Source organism: Oncorhynchus clarkii, chromosome 18 (genome assembly GCF_045791955.1).
Source record: "Oncorhynchus clarkii lewisi isolate Uvic-CL-2024 chromosome 18, UVic_Ocla_1.0, whole genome shotgun sequence".
In the NCBI taxonomy this organism is placed as follows: domain Eukaryota; kingdom Metazoa; phylum Chordata; class Actinopteri; order Salmoniformes; family Salmonidae; genus Oncorhynchus; species Oncorhynchus clarkii.
The window spans coordinates 51,679,472-51,696,506 of NC_092164.1; the positions used below are offsets into that span (position 1 = coordinate 51,679,472).

General features: G+C 46.4%; 1 protein-coding gene across 2 annotated transcripts in view; it reads left to right on the top strand.

Annotated features, from left to right (window-relative positions):
- Positions 1–35: 35 nt before the first annotated feature.
- LOC139373666 (SH3 domain-binding protein 5-like) overlaps positions 36–17,035 on the top strand; it is a 38,880-nt gene continuing 21,880 nt past the window's right edge. The window contains exons 1-3 of one of the 2 annotated variants that reach the window (XM_071114486.1): positions 36–415; positions 853–915; positions 3,146–3,274. In XM_071114486.1, coding sequence (XP_070970587.1) covers positions 335–415; positions 853–915; positions 3,146–3,274 — 273 coding nt within the window. In that variant the 5' untranslated portion in view covers positions 36–334. The remainder of the gene's footprint in view (positions 416–852; positions 916–3,145; positions 3,275–17,035) is intronic. The other variant, XM_071114487.1, reaches the window with a different exon arrangement.

A 17,035-nucleotide genomic window follows, 5' to 3' on the forward strand; every position in this document is an offset into this window, starting at 1 on the left:
CTAGTGGAAACCCTCTAACTCACTCACACGGTCAGTATCTGTCGGGGTGAGTCGCTTTCAGCAGAACCGACTGTTGTGTCTGTGGGATTCATTTCAATGATGAGCTACAGACAGACACGCTTTCCTGCATCTCCCATTCTCTATCTAACTGCAGTATATTCGTGTATTTGCAAGCTTGCTGTGGATTCTATCATACTGTTGAGTCTTCTACGGGTGTAGTCAGAGGCAACGGACCGCCTGAACTAAACTAGCCGCTGAAGTCTCATCTCGGCGGGGGTCGCATTTTGTATAGCACCCTGGTTCAAAGAACCCCCCCCCCCAAAAATAAATAAATATGGAGAAGTTGGAAAATGGAAACAGATCAGAGGAAAAGTGTGAATCTCACGAGGAGGAAGAGTTGGACCCCAGGATCCAGGTACAGTGATTAGCCTAGCTGTTATTATTGTAGCAAGATAGATATGATGATGTTATTACGTTATTATGCATGTCGGAATGACAATGGGACATGAGGTGGTAAAGAGAAGTGAAGGTTATCTAGAGGCAACACACACACACACACACACACACACACACACACACACACACACACGTTCAACGTTTAACCATCTCCAGATGTGTTAGGGCCTGGCTGAGATCATGACATATTTGAATTAACACTCCCCTGCTTTTCTTTTCATACCTCCATCTTTTTTGCTTTCCCTCCAATTCTATTCTCCTCATTCCATTCTCCTTCTTCTCTCTATTTACACACTCCATCCTTTCTCTTACCAATCTCTGCATTCTCTTTCCACCCTATATCCTCCTCTCTCCTCCTTCCCTCCTCCCTGTCTCCTGTGTGTTGTGTGTAAACAGGGGGAGTTGGAGAAGTTGAACCAGTCTACAGATGACATCAACCGCTGGGAGACAGAGCTGGAGGTAGGCCAGGAATGCAGGAAAATGTAAACTTGTAGTGTATTTGGGATTTTAAAAGGCTTCTAAAGTTTGTAATCTCCACTTTGACATTTCAGACTTGATTTTCCCTTACGAAAACTGAATCAACCCCTACAAAAATGTCCATCAATTATAATCCAGATAATCATTCACATTTCCTACTGCTGCAGGATTATTTTCCTGTTGTAGCAAACTGGCTCAAATTAAGATCCTACATCTGTAGGGGACGCGGTCCCTGTGTGATGCTTGTCACAGTTTTCCTGGATGGAATTTCTGGTCAGAAAAAATCTCACACAGCACATTTCCTACTGCCCCTCCCTACTCCCTATTCATCCCTATTCTCTACTCCCTATCCCCTACCCCCTACTCCGGATATAAACACACAATTTCAAGTTTCTATAATGCTAAATTGAGGTTGTTTTTGGATAGAAGAGGAGCTTGTTCCTGGTTTGGAGGGACACAACTCTGTCCTGTTTTTGACTCTTTAGCAGTGTGTTCCAAGACTGACTTCTTCATTTTGTCCTAAACCATCTCCTTTTGTTTTCTGGTTTTCATTAGAAATACGATCTCTTCCAAACTCTTTCCTTTGAGCCCAGAGAGGTTAAAACAACAACAGAGGGAGAGAGAGAGAGATAGGGGGAGAGACAGAGAGAGAGAGAGGGGGGGGGGAGAAAAATAGGGAAATGGGGAGAGGGAGAGAGAGAACAGGAGTGAGAATGGGAGCGAGAGTGAGTGAGAGAGGAAGAAGAGAGCGAGTTTACTAAAACGTTGAGTACTTAGTGGAAATGTCAGCATATTCTTTGTGTTTCAGGAAGAGTACACATATATTATCCACATCCACATGTAAGGCATGTGTTATACACACAGTGTGTTGTATATCTCTAGGAATCTAGTCCATCGAAAGAGAATGTCTGAAGGCGAGGTATGTTAGGTATGTCAAGTTGTTTACGTTATAAACAAAGGTGACTCTGACCCCCTCTAGAGAACCTGTAGGGTTGACTGGCTTGACCCCGTCTAAAGACCCTGTAGGGTAGACAAGCCTGAGTGGCCTCTCTCGCTGACCATTAAACCCTGGGACGACTCTCTCTCTCTCTCTCTCTCTCTCTCTCTCTCTCTCTCTCTCTCTCTCTGGCCATCAGCTATTAGAAATACATTTGTAATGCTGTTAGGCGTGGTGGGTCACAGTATCAGGAGGCTTGAAACTTTATGGACCACTGTTTTAGTTCATGTTCTTTTCCAGTGCCACAAATAATAACATGTTTATTTTAAACATCTCTCAGTGGATGTCCCAGAAACCTTTGCATCATACCTCCATCACCACAGAAACAATCACAGAAGTGTGACGAGGTCACAGGAAGCTAGTTTCCCCTCTAGTCCCCCTCCTCCCCACTCTCTTCTTCCCCATCCATCTCTACCCCTCTCTTTGTAACCTCCTACCTTTCTCATATGACGACAGGATGCAGGTGTTACAGCACCTAAATCTGATTCGCAAAGCTGGTGCTAAACACACACACGCCTTCACACACGCCTTCACACACACACACACACACACACACACACACACACACACACACACACACACACACACACACACACACACACACACACACACACCTCTTTGACAGGGAGATAGACACATTTCTCAGCCCCTAATTTTAGACATTAGACCATTTTAGACAATATATAACAGCATAGTGGTAATGTTCCTGTCTGCAGGCTGGTGGTTTGTGTGTGCTAGGTTAAGTGGGTTAGTGTTTTATTGAGTTAGTTGACACAGCTCTTTTGAGGAAAGCACAAAGCCTGACTATCTCAGTTCTCTGATTTGGGATGGAGAAGAGGAGGAAAGGAGGAGAAGTGAGGAGGAGAGGAGGGGAACGAAAACACTTTCCATAACAGCACAACACAGAGACACTGATACAGTGTTATATATACACTCTCTGTGTACAAATGAGCACCCCCTGTCTGTGGAGCTAACATGCAGTAGTGACAATAGAATAGAACAGGACAAGATGTCATACATTCAGTATAGGATCCCTGAGGGAAGGTCTTTGAATATGGAGATTTATTGGTACTTTACTAACTGCTGTGTGTGTGTTTGTGTGTGTGTTTGTGTGTGTGTGTGTGTGTGTGTGTGTGTGTGTGTGTGTGTGTGTGTGTGTGTGTGTGTGTGTGTGTGTGTGTGTGTGTGTGTGTGTGTGTGTGTGTGTGTGTGTAGGACTGTCGCCAGAGGTTCCGTGCGGTGCTGGTAGAAGCCACAGTGAAGCTGGATGAGCAGGTGAAGAGGATCGGCAGAGCTGTAGAAGACTCCAAACCTTACTGGGAGGCCAGGAGAGTGGCTAGACAGGTACACAAACACACACACACCCCCACGCGCATGCGCTGAGACCACAGTAACCTCTGCCCCTCACACACGTTACATTAGACCTTGAGTAGAGCCGGTGGTCTTCTGAAGTACAGATTCTCAGCCAGATAGATGGGCAGGTAGCCAGACAGGCAGGGGTCCAACAGTGTACATGATAGGAACGTTTTAATGAGAACACACACACACTCAAGGAGTTCACAGCCAGACTAGCAGTCACATTGTGTCTATTTATAACTCTGTCACACTCCCGTTCTCTAACTCAGACTGATCACACACTGCTACTCAGACACACACACACACACACACACACACACACACACACACACACACACACACACACACACACACACACACACACACACACACACACACTCTGTCATTGGGTTAGTAGGGGGATAGATGAGTCTCTCAGGTGGAGGTGTTTAATCCTTTCTTTATGTATCCTCTCTAATCTGTCTGTCTGTCTGTCTGTCTGTCTGTCTGTCTGTCTGTCTGTCTGTCTGTCTGTCTGTCTGTGGGTGTGTGGGTGTGTGAGTGAGCGGGGGGGTTAGGGTGATGGGGGGGATGTGTGGAGACCAGGAGAGGTGGCCAGCCAGGGGTATTGTGGGTATTTTGAGACAGGTCCTCTGCCCCTCCTGTCGCGCCCATCTCCTATAGCTACTCTGATTGGCTCATGGCAGATATTCAGACCCCCCAGGGGGCTCGGTTCCTCACCCCTGGCAACAGCATATGAGAGGGCAGCGTTTCAGTCATTCAACAAATGACTGGCGTGTGTGTGTCTGCCAACTGAAAATGTAGCTGACCTGTCTGTGCTTTGACAGGAAAGAGTTTGGCTGGGGGTACAAGCGGACAGAGTGTGTGTGTGTCCTAGGTTTCACTTTCTCCATCAGCCTGGTCAATGTAGAGGTACAGCATGTGTAGATGACAGCTTCAGCTGTGTGGCAGATATGGTGGGACACAACGCAGGGTCTGAACCAGCTCACAAACACCCACACGCATTGACTTGCTGTGTGTGGTTGTGTACTGTGTATTTGTGTGGCTGTGTACTGTGTATTTGTGTGGCTGTGTACTGTGTATTTGTGGGGCTGTGTACTGTGTATTTGTGGGGCTGTGTACTGTGTATTTGTGTGGCTGTGTGTGGCTGTGTACTGTGTATTTGTGTGGCTGTGTACTGTGTATTTGTGGGGCTGTGTACTGTGTATTTGTGTGGCTGTGTACTGTGTATTTGTGTGGTTGTGTACTGTGTATTTGTGTGGCTGTGTGGGGCTGTGTACTGTGTATTTGTGGGGCTGTGTACTGTGTATTTGTGTGGCTGTGTGTGTATATGTAAGAGGAGAGTGACATAAATAGGCCACAGCCTTATCTAGCTAGCAGCCCACAGTGAGCCTTGGGGATAAACCCTTCCATTGTTGAGTTATGATTCATGTCTGAATATTTCATATTTCATATGTGACCTGCTTAATGGAGGAGGCTGATCCAACAGCTACTCTTCTCATCCTCCCTCCTTCTCTCCTTCCCCCCCATCTCATCCTGTTTCTGTTTAGCTCAGTTGGTAAGTGTGTGGCGCTTGCAACACCAAGGTTGTGGGTTCAACTCCCACAGGGATCACATCACATACAAACTAAAAAATGTTAGGATTCAATGAACTGAAAGTGCCTGCTAAGTGGAATATATTGTCCCTCACTACCCCCAGATTCCCCCCACCACCCTGCACTACCCCCAGTACATTGCACTACCCTCAATACACTGCACTACCCCCAGCTTCCCCCCACCACCCTGCACTACCCCCAGCTTCCCCCCAGTGCACTGCACTACCCACAGCTTCCCCCCAGTGCCCTGCATTACCCACAGCTTCCCCCCAGTGCACTGCACTACCCCCAGCTTCCCCCCAGCGCCCTGCACTGCCTGCACTACCCTCAATACACTGCACTACCCCCAGCTTCCCCCCAGTGCACTCCACTACCCCCAGCTTCCCCCCAGTGTACTGCACGACCCCCAGCTTCCCCCCAGTGCACTGCACTACCCCCAGCTTCCCCCCAGTGCACTGCACTACCCCCATCTTCCCCCCAGCGCCCTGCACTACCCCAATCTTCCCCCCAGCGCCCTGCACTACCCCAAGCTTCCCCCCAGTGCACTACACTACCCCCAGCTTCCCCTCAGCGCACTGCACTACCCCCAGCTTCCCCCAGTGCACGCCAACACCCTGCTCTACCCCCAGCTTCCCCCAGCGCACGCCAACACCCTGCAATACCCCCAGCTTCCCCCCAGCTTCCCCCCACCACCCTGCCCTACCCCCAGCTTCCCCCCACCACCCTGCACTACCCCTAGCTTCCCACTAACACCCTGTACTACCCCCAGATTCCCCCCGGCGCACGCCACCACCCTGCACTACCCCCTCCACGCCCCAGCGCACGCCACCACCCTGCACTACCCCCTCCACTCCCCAGCGCACGCCACCACCCTGCACTACCCCCTCCACGCCCCAGCGCACGCCACCACCCTGCACTACCCCCTCCACTCCCCAGCGCACGCCACCACCCTGCACTACCCCCTCCACTCCCCAGCGCACGCCACTACCCCCTCCACTCCCCAGCGCACGCCACCACCCTGCACTATCCTCTCCACTCCCCAGCGCACGCCACTACCCCCTCCACTCCCCAGCGCACGCCACCACCCTGCACTAGCCTCTCCACTCCCCAGCGCACGCCACCACCCTGCACTATCCTCTCCACTCCCCAGCGCACGCCACCACCCTGCACTACCCCCTCCACGCCCCAGCGCACGCCACCACCGTGCACTACCCCTTCCACTCCCCAGCGCACGCCACCACCCTGCACTACCCCTTCCACGCCCCAGTGCACGCCACCACCCTGCACTATCCCCTTCCACTCCCCAGCGCACGCCACCACCCTGCACTATCCTCTCCACTCCCCAGCGCACGCCACCACCCTGCACTATCCTCTCCACGCCCCAGCGCACGCCACCACCCTGCACTATCCCCTCCACGCCCCAGCGCACGCCACCACCCTGCACTATCCTCTCCACGCCCCAGCGCACGCCACCACCCTGCACTATACCCTCCACTCCCCAGCGCACGCCACCACCCTGCACTATACCCTCCACTCCCCAGCGCACGCCACCACCCTGCACTATACCCTCCACTCCCCAGCGCACGCCACCACCCTGCACTATCCTCTCCACGCCCCAGCGCACGCCACCACCCTGCACTACCCCCTCCACGCCCCAGCGCACGCCACCACCCTGCACTACCCCCTCCACTCCCCAGCGCACGCCACCCCCCTGCACTACCCCCTCCACTCCCCAGCGCACGCCACTACCCCCTCCACTCCCCAGCGCACGCCACCACCCTGCACTATCCTCTCCACTCCCCAGCGCACGCCACTACCCCCTCCACTCCCCAGCGCACGCCACCACCCTGCACTATCCTCTCCACTCCCCAGCGCACGCCACCACCCTGCACTATCCTCTCCACTCCCCAGCGCACGCCACCACCCTGCACTACCCCCTCCACGCCCCAGTGCACGCCACCACCTTGCACTACCCCTTCCACTCCCCAGCGCACGCCACCACCCTGCACTACCCCTTCCACGCCCCAGTGCACGCCACCACCCTGCACTATCCCCTTCCACTCCCCAGCGCACGCCACCACCCTGCACTATCCTCTCCACTCCCCAGCGCACGCCACCACCCTGCACTATCCTCTCCACGCCCCAGCGCACGCCACCACCCTGCACTATCCCCTCCACGCCCCAGCGCACGCCACCACCCTGCACTATCCTCTCCACGCCCCAGCGCACGCCACCACCCTGCACTATACCCTCCACTCCCCAGCGCACGCCACCACCCTGCACTATACCCTCCACTCCCCAGCGCACGCCACCACCCTGCACTATCCCCTCCACGCCCCAGCGCACGCCACCACCCTGCACTATACCCTCCACTCCCCAGCGCACGCCACCACCCTGCACTATACCCTCCACTCCCCAGCGCACGCCACCACCCTGCACTATACCCTCCACTCCCCAGCGCACGCCACCACCCTGCACTATCCTCTCCACGCCCCAGTGCACGCCACCACCCTGCACTATCCCCTCCACTCCCCAGCGCACGCCACCACCCTGCACTATCCTCTCCACGCCCCAGCGCACGCCACCACCCTGCACTATACCCTCCACTCCCCAGCGCACGCCACCACCCTGCACTATCCCCTCCACTCCCCAGCGCACGCCACCACCCTGCACTATCCTCTCCACGCCCCAGCGCACGCCACCACCCTGCACTATACCCTCCACGCCCCAGCGCACGCCACCACCCTGCACTATACCCTCCACGCCCCAGCGCACGCCACCACCCTGCACTATACCCTCCACTCCCCAGCGCACGCCACCACCCTGCACTACCCCCTCCACGCCCCAGCGCACGCCACCACCCTGCACTATCCTCTCCACGCCCCAGCGCACGCCACCACCCTGCACTATACCCTCCACGCCCCAGCGCACGCCACCACCCTGCACTATACCCTCCACTCCCCAGCGCACGCCACCACCCTGCACTACCCCCTCCACGCCCCAGCGCACGCCACCACCCTGCACTATACCCTCCACTCCCCAGCGCACGCCACCACCCTGCACTATCCCCTCCACGCCCCAGCGCACGCCACCACCCTGCACTATACCCTCCACTCCCCAGTGCACGCCACCACCCTGCACTACCCCTTCCACGCCCCAGTGCACGCCACCACCCTGCACTATACCCTCCACTCCCCAGCGCACGCCACCACCTTGCACTATCCTCTCCACTCCCCAGCGCACGCCACTACCCTGCACTATACCCTCCACTCCCCAGCGCACGCCACCACCCTGCACTATCCTCTCCACTCCCCAGCGCACGCCACTACCCCCTCCACTCCCCAGCCCACTACTGTCTCTCCTGTGATATTCCGATGCGGAGACTGAGTGTAGAAGAGACTGAGAAGAGACTGAGAGGAGACTGAGAGGAGACAGAGAGAAGTGGAAGGTTCAGGAGGTTGTTAGCAGTTGACATTTCTCTTCAATAACACATACCACAAAGTAAATCAGGGGTAGAAAAATAGGTTTATTCAAAGAGGAGATGTAATGCTGAAAGGTAGATGTTCATTCTCCCCTGTCCTCAGTGATTCTCTTCAGTGATTCTCTTCAGTGATTCTCTCCTGTGATTCTTTCCTGAACAAAGGGCAGGATGTAGTTTTATAACCCAACCCTAGCCTGTGGTTGACCAATTAGAATTCCTTGCAATAAAACTGGGCCAATGACCAAATAACAAGTGTCCTATTTCAGGTTCAATATATAAACAATTTGGACCAATGAGAACTTGCCATGCAGGTATGAGTCTGAAATTCCTCCAATTCCTGAATTTCCTGACCCACTGATCATTAATCCCCTATTACAGAAAAAACACTATTTCCATTGACCTTTAGGTCTCTATTGACTTTAGTCCTCTTGACCTGTAGTACTCTATTGACTTTAGTCCTCTTGACCTTTAGGTCTCTATTGACTTTAGTCCTCTTGACCTTTAATACTCTATTGCCTTTAGTCCTCATGACCTGTAGTACTCTATTGACTTTAGTCCTCTTGACCTTTAATACTCTATTGACTTTAGTCCTCTTGACCTTTAGGTCTCTATTGACTTTAGTCCTCTTGACCTTTAATACTCTATTGACTTTAGTCCTCTTGACCTTTAGGTCTCTATTGACTTTAGTCCTCTTGACCTTTAATACTCTATTGACTTTAGTCCTCTTGACCTGTAGTACTCTATTGACTTTAGTCCTCTTGACCTGTAGTACTCTATTGACTTTAGTCCTCTTGACCTTTAATACTCTATTGACTTTAGTCCTCTTGACCTTTAATACTCTATTGACTTTAGTACTCTATTGACTTTAGTCCTCTTGACCTGTAGTACTCTATTGACTTTAGTCCTCTTGACCTTTAGTACTCTATTGACTTTAGTCCTCTTGACCTGTAGTACTCTATTGACTTTAGTCCTCTTGACCTTTAATACTCTATTGACTTTAGTCCTCTTGACCTTTAATACTCTATTGACTTTAGTACTCTATTGACTTTAGTCCTCTTGACCTGTAGTACTCTATTGACTTTAGTCCTCTTGACCTGTAGTACTCTATTGACTTTAGTCCTCTTGACCTTTAGGTCTCTATTGACTTTAGTCCTCTTGACCTTTAATACTCTATTGACTTTAGTCCTCTTGACCTGTAGTACTCTATTGACTTTAGTCCTCTTGATCTTTAGGTCTCTATTGACTTTAGTCCTCTTGACCTTTAGGTCTCTATTGACTTTACTCCTCTTGACCTTTAGGTGTCTATTGACTTTAGTCCTCGACCTGTAGTACTCTATTGACTTTACTCCTCTTGATCTTTAGGTCTCTATTGACTTTAGTCCTCTTGACCTGTAGTACTCTATTGACTTTAGTCCTCTTGACCTGTAGTACTCTATTGACTTTAGTCCTCTTGACCTTTAGGTCTCTATTGACTTTAGTCCTCTTGATCTTTAGGTCTCTATTGACTTTACTCGTCTTGACCTTTAGGTCTCTATTGACTTTAGTCCTCTTGACCTGTAGTACTCTATTGACTTTAGTCCTCTTGACCTGTAGTACTCTATTGACTTTAGTCCTCTTGACCTTTAGGTCTCTATTGACTTTAGTCCTCTTGACCTTTAATACTCTATTGACTTTAGTCCTCTTGATCTTTAGGTCTCTATTGACTTTACTCCTCTTGACCTTTAGGTCTCTATTGACTTTAGTCCTCTTGACCTTTAATACTCTATTGACTTTAGTCCTCTTGATCTTTAGGTCTCTATTGACTTTACTCCTCTTGACCTTTAGGTCTCTATTGACTTTAGTCCTCGACCTGTAGTACTCTATTGACTTTAGTCCTCTTGACCTGTAGTACTCTATTGACTTTAGTCCTCTTGACCTTTACTACTCTATTGACTTTAGTCCTCTTGACCTGTAGTACTCTATTGACTTTAGTCCTCTTGACCTGTAGTACTCTATTGACTTTAGTCCTCTTGACCTGTAGTACTCTATTGACTTTAGTCCTCTTGACCTGTAGTACTCTATTGACTTTAGTCCTCTTGACCTGTAGTACTCTATTGACTTTAGTCCTCTTGACCTGTAGTACTCTATTGACTTTAGTCCTCATGACCTGTAGTACTCTATTGACTTTAGTCCTCTTGACCTGTAGTACTCTATTGACTTTAGTCCTCTGACCTGTAGTACTCTATTGACTTTAGTCCTCTTGACCTTTAGGTCTCTATTGACTTTAGTCCTCTTGACCTGTAGTACTCTATTGACTTTAGTCCTCTTGACCTGTAGTACTCTATTGACTTTAGTCCTCTTGACCTTTAGGTCTCTATTGACTTTAGTCCTCTTGACCTGTAGTACTCTATTGACTTTAGTCCTCTTGACCTTTAGGTCTCTATTGACTTTAGTCCTCTTGACTTTAGGTCTCTATTGACTTTACTCCTCTTGACCTTTAGGTCTCTATTGACTTTAGTCCTCTTGACCTGTAGTACTCTATTGACTTTAGTCCTCTTGACCTGTAGTACTCTATTGACTTTAGTCCTCTTGACCTTTAGGTCTCTATTGACTTTAGTCCTCTTGACCTTTAATACTCTATTGACTTTAGTCCTCTTGACCTTTAGGTCTCTATTGACTTTATTGACTCCTCTTGACCTTTAGGTCTCTATTGACTTTAGTCCTCTTGACCTGTAGTACTCTATTGACTTTAGTCCTCTTGACCTGTAGTACTCTATTGACTTTAGTCCTCTTGACCTGTAGTACTCTATTGACTTTAGTCCTCTTGACCTTTAATACTCTATTGACTTTAGTCCTCTTGACCTGTAGTACTCTATTGACTTTAGTCTATTGACTTTAGTCCTCTTGACCTGTAGTACTCTATTGACTTTAGTCCTCTTGACCTTTAGTACTCTATTGACTCTATTGACTTTAGTACTCTATTGACTTTAGTCCTCTTGACCTGTAGTACTCTATTGACTTTAGTCCTCTTGACCTTTAGTACTCTATTGACTTTAGTCCTCTTGACCTGTAGTACTCTATTGACTTTAGTCCTCTTGACCTTTAATACTCTATTGACTTTAGTCCTCTTGACCTTTAGGTCTCTATTGACTTTAGTCCTCTTGACCTTTAGTACTCTATTGACTTTAGTCCTCTTGACCTGTAGTACTCTATTGACTTTAGTCCTCTTGACCTGTAGTACTCTATTGACTTTAGTCCTCATGACCTGTAGTACTCTATTGACTTTAGTCATCTTGACCTGTAGTACTCTATTGACGTTAGTCCTCTTGACCTGTAGTACTCTATTGACTTTAGTCCTCTTGACCTGTAGTACTCTATTGACTATAGTCCTCTTGACCTTTAATACTCTATTGACTTTAGTCCTCTTGACCTTTAGGTCTCTATTGACTTTAGTCCTCTTGACCTGTAGTACTCTATTGACTTAAGTCCTCTTGACCTTTAGGTCTCTATTGACTTTACTCCTCTTGATCTTTAGGTCTCTATTGACTTTAGTCCTCTTGACCTGTAGTACTCTATTGAATTTAGTCCTCTTGACCTGTAGTACTCTATTGACTTTAGTCCTCTTGACCTTTAGGTCTCTATTGACTTTAGTCCTCTTGACCTTTAATACTCTATTGACTTTAGTCCTCTTGACCTGTAGTACTCTATTGACTTTAGTCCTCTTGATCTTTAGGTCTCTATTGACTTTAGTCCTCTTGACCTTTAGGTCTCTATTGACTTTACTCCTTACCTTTAGGTCTCTATTGACTTTAGTCCTCTTGACCTGTAGTACTCTATTGACTTTACTCCTCTTGACCTGTAGTACTCTATTGACTTTAGTCCTCTTGACCTGTTTAGGTCTCTATTGACTTTAGTCCTCTTGACCTGTAGTACTCTATTGACTTTAGTCCTCTTGACCTGTAGTACTCTATTGACTTTAGTCCTCTTGACCTTTAGGTCTCTATTGACTTTAGTCCTCTTGACCTTTAGGTCTCTATTGACTTTAGTCCTCTTGACCTTTAGTACTCTATTGACTTTAGTCCTCTTGACCTGTAGTCTCTATTGACTTTAGTCCTCTTGACCTGTAGTACTCTATTGACTTTAGTCCTCTTGACCTTTAGGTCTCTATTGACTTTAGTCCTCTTGACCTTTAGTACTCTATTGACTTTAGTCCTCTTGACCTTTAGGTCTCTATTGACTTTACTCCTCTTGACCTTTAGGTCTCTATTGACTTTAGTCCTCTTGACCTGTAGTACTCTATTGACTTTAGTCCTCTTGACCTTTAGGTCTCTATTGACTTTAGTCCTCTTGACCTTTAGTACTCTATTGACTTTAGTCCTCTTGACCTGTAGTACTCTATTGACTTTAGTCCTCTTGACCTGTAGTACTCTATTGACTTTAGTCCTCTTGACCTGTAGTACTCTATTGACTTTAGTCCTCTTGACCTGTAGTACTCTATTGACTTTAGTCCTCTTGACCTGTAGTACTCTATTGACTTTAGTCCTCTTGACCTGTAGTACTCTATTGACTTTAGTCCTCTTGACCTGTAGTACTCTATTGACTTTAGTCCTCTTGACCTGTAGTACTCTATTGACTTTAGTCCTCATGACCTGTAGTACTCTATTGACTTTAGTCCTCTTGACCTTTAGGTCTCTATTGACTTTAGTCCTCTTGACCTGTAGTACTCTATTGACTTTAGTCCTCTTGACCTGTAGTACTCTATTGACTTTAGTCCTCTTGACCTTTAGGTCTCTATTGACTTTAGTCCTCTTGACCTGTAGTACTCTATTGACTTTAGTCCTCTTGACCTTTAGGTCTCTATTGACTTTAGTCCTCTTGATCTTTAGGTCTCTATTGACTTTACTCCTCTTGACCTTTAGGTCTCTATTGACTTTAGTCCTCTTGACCTGTAGTACTCTATTGACTTTAGTCCTCTTGACCTGTAGTACTCTATTGACTTTAGTCCTCTTGACCTTTAGGTCTCTATTGACTTTAGTCCTCTTGACCTTTAATACTCTATTGACTTTAGTCCTCTTGACCTTTAGGTCTCTATTGACTTTAGTCCTCTTGACCTTTAGGTCTCTATTGACTTTAGTCCTCGACCTGTAGTACTCTATTGACTTTAGTCCTCTTGACCTTTAATAGTCTATTGACTTTAGTCCTCTTGACCTGTAGTACTCTATTGACTTTAGTCCTCTTGACCTGTAGTACTCTATTGACTTTAGTCCTCTTGACCTGTAGTACTCTATTGACTTTAGTCCTCTTGACCTGTAGTACTCTATTGACTTTAGTCCTCTTGACCTGTAGTACTCTATTGACTTTAGTCCTCTTGACCTGTAGTACTCTATTGACTTTAGTCCTCATGACCTGTAGTACTCTATTGACTTTAGTCCTCTTGACCTGTAGTACTCTATTGACTTTAGTCCTCTTGACCTTTAATACTCTATTGACTTTAGTACTCTATTGACTTTAGTCCTCTTGACCTGTAGTACTCTATTGACTTTAGTCCTCTTGACCTTTAGTACTCTATTGACTTTAGTCCTCTTGACCTGTAGTACTCTATTTACTTTAGTCCTCTTGACCTTTAATACTCTATTGACTTTAGTCCTCTTGACCTTTAGGTCTCTATTGACTTTAGTCCTCTTGACCTTTAATACTCTATTGACTTTTGTCCTCTTGACCTGTAGTACTCTATTGACTTTAGTCCTCTTGACCTTTAATACTCTATTGACTTTAGTCCTCATGACCTGTAGTACTCTATTGACTTTAGTCATCTTGACCTGTAGTACTCTATTGACGTTAGTCCTCTTGACCTGTAGTACTCTATTGACTTTAGTCCTCTTGACCTGTAGTACTCTATTGACTATAGTCCTCTTGACCTTTAATACTCTATTGACTTTAGTCCTCTTGACCTTTAGGTCTCTATTGACTTTAGTCCTCTTGACCTGTAGTACTCTATTGACTTAAGTCCTCTTGACCTTTAGGTCTCTATTGACTTTACTCCTCTTGATCTTTAGGTCTCTATTGACTTTAGTCCTCTTGACCTGTAGTACTCTATTGAATTTAGTCCTCTTGACCTGTAGTACTCTATTGACTTTAGTCCTCTTGACCTTTAGGTCTCTATTGACTTTAGTCCTCTTGACCTTTAATACTCTATTGACTTTAGTCCTCTTGACCTGTAGTACTCTATTGACTTTAGTCCTCTTGATCTTTAGGTCTCTATTGACTTTAGTCCTCTTGACCTTTAGGTCTCTATTGACTTTACTCCTCTTGACCTTTAGGTCTCTATTGACTTTAGTCCTCGACCTGTAGTACTCTATTGACTTTAGTCCTCTTGACCTGTAGTACTCTATTGACTTTAGTCCTCTTGACCTGTAGTACTCTATTGACTTAAGTCCTCTTGACCTTTAGGTCTCTATTGACTTTACTCCTCTTGATCTTTAGGTCTCTATTGACTTTAGTCCTCTTGACCTGTAGTACTCTATTGAATTTAGTCCTCTTGACCTGTAGTACTCTATTGACTTTAGTCCTCTTGACCTTTAGGTCTCTATTGACTTTAGTCCTCTTGACCTTTAATACTCTATTGACTTTAGTTCCCTTGACCTGTAGTACTCTATTGACTTTAGTCCTCTTGATCTTTAGGTCTCTATTGACTTTAGTCCTCTTGACCTTTAGGTCTCTATTGACTTTACTCCTCTTGACCTTTAGGTCTCTATTGACTTTAGTCCTCGACCTGTAGTACTCTATTGACTTTACTCCTCTTGATCTTTAGGTCTCTATTGACTTTAGTCCTCTTGACCTGTAGTACTCTATTGACTTTAGTCCTCTTGACCTGTAGTACTCTATTGACTTTAGTCCTCTTGACCTTTAGGTCTCTATTGACTTTAGTCCTCTTGACCTTTAGGTCTCTATTGACTTTACTCCTCTTGACCTTTAGGTCTCTATTGACTTTAGTCCTCGACCTGTAGTACTCTATTGACTTTAGTCCTCTTGACCTGTAGTACTCTATTGACTTTAGTCCTCTTGACCTTTAATACTCTATTGACTTTAGTCCTCTTGACCTGTAGTACTCTATTGACTTTAGTCCTCTTGACCTGTAGTACTCTATTGACTTTAGTCCTCTTGACCTGTAGTACTCTATTGACTTTAGTCCTCTTGACCTGTAGTACTCTATTGACTTTAGTCCTCTTGACCTGTAGTACTCTATTGACTTTAGTCCTCTTGACCTGTAGTACTCTATTGACTTTAGTCCTCTTGACCTGTAGTACTCTATTGACTTTAGTCCTCTTGACCTGTAGTACTCTATTGACTTTAGTCCTCATGACCTGTAGTACTCTATTGACTTTAGTCCTCTTGACCTTTAGGTCTCTATTGACTTTAGTCCTCTTGACCTGTAGTACTCTATTGACTTTAGTCCTCTTGACCTGTAGTACTCTATTGACTTTAGTCCTCTTGACCTTTAGGTCTCTATTGACTTTAGTCCTCTTGACCTGTAGTACTCTATTGACTTTAGTCCTCTTGACCTTTAGGTCTCTATTGACTTTAGTCCTCTTGATCTTTAGGTCTCTATTGACTTTACTCCTCTTGACCTTTAGGTCTCTATTGACTTTAGTCCTCTTGACCTGTAGTACTCTATTGACTTTAGTCCTCTTGACCTGTAGTACTCTATTGACTTTAGTCCTCTTGACCTTTAATACTCTATTGACTTTAGTCCTCTTGACCTTTAGGTCTCTATTGACTTTAGTCCTCGACCTGTAGTACTCTATTGACTTTAGTCCTCTTGACCTGTAGTACTCTATTGACTTTAGTCCTCTTGACCTTTAATACTCTATTGACTTTAGTCCTCTTGACCTGTAGTACTCTATTGACTTTAGTCCTCTTGACCTGTAGTACTCTATTGACTTTAGTCCTCTTGACCTTTAATACTCTATTGACTTTAGTCCTCTTGACCTGTAGTACTCTATTGACTTTAGTCCTCTTGACCTTTAATACTCTATTGACTTTAGTCCTCTTGATCTTTAGGTCTCTATTGACTTTAGTCCTCTTGACCTGTAGTACTCTATTGACTTTAGTCCTCTTGACCTGTAGTACTCTATTGACTTTAGTCCTCTTGACCTGTAGTACTCTATTGACTTTAGTCCTCATGACCTGTAGTACTCTATTGACTTTAGTCCTCTTGACCTGTAGTACTCTATTGACTTTAGTCCTCTTGACCTTTAATACTCTATTGACTTTAGTCCTCTTGACCTGTAGTACTCTATTGACTTTAGTCATCTTGACCTGTAGTACTCTATTGACTTTAGTCCTCTTGACCTTTAATACTCTATTGACTTTAGTCCTCTTGACCTGTAGTACTCTATTGACTTTAGTCCTCTTGACCTGTAGTACTCTATTGACTTTAGTCCTCTTGACCTGTAGTACTCTATTGACTTTAGTCCTCTTGACCTGTAGTACTCTATTGACTTTAGTCCTCTTGACCTGTAGTACTCTATTGACTTTAGTCCTCTTGACCTGTAGTACTCTATTGACTTTAGTCCTCATGACCTGTAGTACTCTATTGACTTTAGTCCTCTTGACCTTTAGGTCTCTATTGACTTTAGTCCTCTTGACCTGTAGTACTCTATTGACTTTAGTCCTCTTGACCTGTAGTACTCT